General features: G+C 56.4%; 2 protein-coding genes across 2 annotated transcripts in view; one reads left to right on the top strand and one right to left on the bottom strand.

Annotated features, from left to right (window-relative positions):
* Positions 1 to 407: 407 nt before the first annotated feature.
* PTSG_10668 (40S ribosomal protein S18) lies at positions 408 to 2,403 on the bottom strand. The gene is made up of 5 exons (XM_004988577.1): positions 2,338 to 2,403; positions 1,838 to 2,015; positions 1,231 to 1,378; positions 967 to 1,024; positions 408 to 751 (listed from the first exon to the last, which is right to left on the bottom strand). Exons 2-5 carry the CDS (start codon positions 2,012 to 2,014, stop codon positions 670 to 672), a joined length of 465 nt encoding a protein of 154 aa, XP_004988634.1. The 5' UTR covers position 2,015; positions 2,338 to 2,403; the 3' UTR covers positions 408 to 669.
* A 32-nt stretch (positions 2,404 to 2,435) lies between these two features.
* PTSG_10667 (uncharacterized protein) overlaps positions 2,436 to 4,232 on the top strand; it is a gene marked incomplete at its 5' end in the record, with an annotated part of 5,634 nt that continues 3,837 nt past the window's right edge. The window contains 6 exons of the mRNA XM_004988576.1: positions 2,436 to 2,542; positions 2,704 to 2,797; positions 2,988 to 3,045; positions 3,221 to 3,304; positions 3,463 to 3,581; positions 3,896 to 4,138. Coding sequence (XP_004988633.1) covers positions 2,436 to 2,542; positions 2,704 to 2,797; positions 2,988 to 3,045; positions 3,221 to 3,304; positions 3,463 to 3,581; positions 3,896 to 4,138 — 705 coding nt within the window. The remainder of the gene's footprint in view (positions 2,543 to 2,703; positions 2,798 to 2,987; positions 3,046 to 3,220; positions 3,305 to 3,462; positions 3,582 to 3,895; positions 4,139 to 4,232) is intronic.

The following is a 4,232-nucleotide window of genomic DNA, read 5'->3' as shown; positions in this document are numbered from 1 at the left end:
ACACACACACACACACACACACACACACACACACACACACACACACACACCTACCCTCCCTCCCCCCCCCACCCCCCACCACACACACACACCTGGTGGGATCTCGACAGAGATGGGGGGAAGGCTACGAGCCTTGCTGCGGGCCCACATGGCCGCTGCGGCAGTGGCGCACACGGCAGCCGAGCCCGCGGCAATGGCTGTTGTGGACGGCACCTCCGTGCTGTCAAGCAGCGTCTGCAGTCGCGACATCATTGTCTTTGGTGTGGCTTCAGATGCGATGTGCAGTGCAGTGGAGCGCGCGCGTGTTGCTGTTGCTGTGTGTGGGAACAGAAGAAGAAGAAAAAGGCAGCACAATTCAGACGCACGCGGCTGTTGTCCCTCGACTTCGCTTCTTTTCCACTTTCTCTCGCTTGACGGGTGACTCGAGTGATGGCGTGTGTATTCTGGCCGTCACTCTCTTGGTCTGGTGTCTGGATGGGTGTGCATTATATGTGTGTGTATGTGTGCAAATGTGGGGTGGAGACGCGAGCAGGCAAGCAAGCGAAGCTCAGACAACGGTTCGATGCCCTGTTGTTCACCACCACACAAGAAGCAAAGAGCAACAGCCACAAACAAACGACATTGAAGAGACAAGCACACGGGGCCAAAGAAGACGTCGCTGGTAGAGGCTTACAGGCCCTTCTTCTTGGCGACACCGACGGTCTTGCCGCGACGGCCAGTCGTCTTTGTGTGTTGACCGCGCACGCGCACGCTGTACGTGTGTGGCGATGGCAAATGGGAGGGCAAGCGGGGAACAACAAAACATCAATGTGGTGAGTGAACCGCAAAGCAATATGATGAAGATGCACAGCAATTAAAGCGGTCACGCACACACCCCAAGCACGTGACTTGGCCACCACCACCAAGCCCACCAGTGCAACCGCCCACACACGGCAGAGCAAAGTTGACATGACATAGAAGACTCACCCCCACATGTGACGGATACCGCGGTGAAGGCGCATCTTCTTCATGCGCTCAAAGTCGTCTGGTGACACGAAACAACACACAATATGTAAAGAAGAACATAATCAGCGATGAAACAAAGTGGCAAGGTGGGTTCAGGACGGATAGCAGAGGGCTTCGGGTCACCGTGCAACAGCAACACAAATGCACACCAACGTCACCTCGCAAAGGACAGCACATGCAACTCTCACACACACGCACACACACGCACGCATCACTGCTGCTTACCGCGGAGCTTGGAGTTGAGGTCGTTGGCAACGCAGTGCTGGTATGCGCCGTCCTTGGGGTCCTTTTGCCTGTTGAGGAACCACTTGGGGATTTTGTACTGGAGGGGGTTCTGCATGACCTTGACAATGCGATCAACATCGTCGTTGTTCTGCATTGGTGGCGTGGAAGAACAAGGGAGACGGAGGGAACGTGTGTGTGTGTGTGTGTGTGTGTGTGAGTGAGTGTGTGTGCGTGTGTGCAAAGTTTGGTGGAGTGGGTGAGCATGGAAGGAAGAGTGGATGCGCACATGACAGCAACAAGGATTGAGCTGGCTGGCTGGGAGTGCTGTGGTCGAGAGAGCCGTGGTCTGCACAGGCACAGCACCACCAGACAAACGGAGACAGCTGGTGATGGAGATCTGGGAGGGTCTGCGCGTCGTCTCCACCCTCGCTGCAGCTGTGCTCTCTGCACACATGTTCCCTTCTCATCACCATCGACGGCGAATCTTTCTTTCATCGTCGCGGGGCGGTTCGTGGCTGCGCATGCCCACATTCGCACTGACACAACGACAAACACAAAAGTACCTGCGTACACACACACACACACACACACACACACAGCTACGCACCAGCTGACCGGCGCGCTGCTTCTGGTTAATCTCGGCCTTCTTGAGGCAGAGGTTGGAGTAGCGGCGGCCCACACCACGGATGGCGGTGAGCGAGTACATGATGTTCTCCTCACCAGCCAAGTTCGTGTTGAGAACACGAAGGATGTGCTGGAACTCCTGCGGGAAGACGATCGACATCCTGTGTGGAAGCGGGCAGGGAAAGGGAAGGGCAAGGTTGGGCAGAGGTGATGATGGCGGTGAGCTGATGCGGGAAGCAGGCAGTGGCGTCAAAAAAAAATCACATGTACACTTGTGCAGCTGTACGTGCAAATGCGGTGCATCTGGGTGTGATGTGGCACATGGCTGTGCGTGCTTGTCGTGGCACGCATGAGCAAGCACATTCACACACAGACACACACATTCACACACAGACACACACATGCACACACAGACACACACGCACGCATGAACAGCAGCACCGAGAGGCTGGCTGCTCTCATAACCAACACAGGCTGCCTCACGTGTATCGCTTGTGGTGGTGGTGGGCGACAGAGGCAAAGGAAGAAAAAGGCACTCTGTGAACACGCTCTGTCTAATGTGAACACGCGAGGGCTGACTCATGCCAAATCTTCCAATACTTTTCCAGCACCAATTCCTGAGTCAGCAGTTTGCCAGCGGCAAGGCGAAAGGAAAGACAGGACTGCTGGATATGGCGCACTGTTTGGGGTGAGTTAATGTTGCAGTGTGTGTGTGTGTGTGTGTGCGTGCAAGTGTATGTGTGTGTGTATGCAAGGGAGACAGAGAGAGAGAGAGAGAGTATGTGTGTGTGTGTGCCTCCCCCCACACACACTCTCTCTCACGCACGCACACACACACGCACATCACAGTTGGACCGAGTTGATGCAGGCTGCGGCTGATGGCGATGCAGAGCGAGTCGCGCACTTGTTGAGCCAGGGCAGTGCATCGTCCAACATCAATCAGGTATGTGTATGTGTGTGCATGTGTGTGCGTGTGTGTGCATGGTGGGCAAGCTGAAAGCCATGCGCTCAGCATGTGCCACCGTTTCTTGATGCCGGTTCCTCTCATGCTTTCACTTCATGTCACTCACACGTGCACCCACATACGCACACCCACACACGCATGCAAATGCACGCATGCACGTACATGCAAGGCTAACGCGTATGGAGGAACAGCACTCCACTGTGCCTGTCGATCGGGCTCCACCGACGGTGAGGATGATGATGGTGCTGTTGTTGCTGCTGCTGCTGCTGCTGTTGCTGTTGCTTGATTGTGTTTGCGTGCTTGTGCATTGGCTGACGACGTAGATGTCACCATGCTGGGCGTGTTTGGCTGTTCTGCTTCGCCGCAATTCACGGGTGTGTCCACGTCACTCCCTGCCTGCAGTTGTGCTACACCTGCTGCGTGCTGGAGCTGCAGTTGATCCAACCAGTGCATACCCCTCGCCTCTCATGGTTGCCGCCAACTACGGTCAGTGCACAGCAACACGCTACCTCAGTGCAGTCAATCACATACACACATACACCACGCACACACGCACACACGCACGCACACACGCACGCACACACACATGCACACACACACACACACGCATGCACATGCATTCATGGCACTCACCATGATGGCAGGGCGTGTGGACGTGGTGCGGGTGCTGCTTGAGCACGGTGCGAATGCAGATCGCACCACGGAGGTCGGGTGGACAGCCGCCATGTTCGCCTGCACGTCGCACCAGCCGCAAGCCCTTGAGGTGGGTGATTACGGTCACGATGGCGGTGGTACGACTTCAAGTTCTGGGCGTTGCCGACCGCGACACACACACACACACACACACACACACACACACACACACACACACACACACACACACACACACACACACACACACACACACACTCACACACACACACACACACACACACTCACACACACACACACACACGCACTCACCACTGAGTCTTTCAATCCCTCGTACAAACGCAACACAACGCGCACAATGGCACATTCGTGTGCCCATCGCTATGCTATGCGCGCGTGCGTGCGTGCGTGCGTGTGTGTCATCAGGTGCTGCTGCCCGCAATGCGCCGCGGTGTGAGCAGCACGACAGCGAGTGGAGATACAGCGGCGACCATTGCAGCGGCTGCCAACAGCCGGGCGTGCATGCGCCTGCTGCCCTCATCACCAGCACACCGCATCCCTGGCGCAACGAGTGCTCATGGCGATCACGGAGACAGTGGCGACGCACGCGTGCGGCGGGAGCTCTCGGTCATGGAGGCGATATTGACCAACGACACGCAGGCGCTCCAGGTGTGAAGGCGCGTTCGTACGTATGTGTGCGTGCGTGCGTGTATGTGAGCGAGTGAGTGTGTTGTAGTCGTGTACCTGTTGTAATACATGTGCA

Source organism: Salpingoeca rosetta (genome assembly GCF_000188695.1).
Source record: "Salpingoeca rosetta unplaced genomic scaffold supercont1.34, whole genome shotgun sequence".
NCBI lineage: Eukaryota > Choanoflagellata > Craspedida > Salpingoecidae > Salpingoeca > Salpingoeca rosetta.
This window is presented reverse-complemented; position numbering and strand designations above follow the sequence as displayed.

Bases quoted from the DNA above. Each gene is read 5' to 3' on its own strand.
- PTSG_10668 (XM_004988577.1), bottom strand. From the start codon at position 2,014: ATGTCGATCGTCTTCCCGCAGGAGTTCCAGCACATCCTTCGTGTTCTC. The intron at 1,379-1,837 runs GTGCGTAGCTGT...CCACCAATGCAG, and splicing joins AGCAGCGCGCCGGTCAGCTG to AACAACGACGATGTTGATCG. The intron at 1,025-1,230 runs GTAAGCAGCAGT...TCGTGTCACCAG, and splicing joins CCTCAACTCCAAGCTCCGCG to ACGACTTTGAGCGCATGAAG.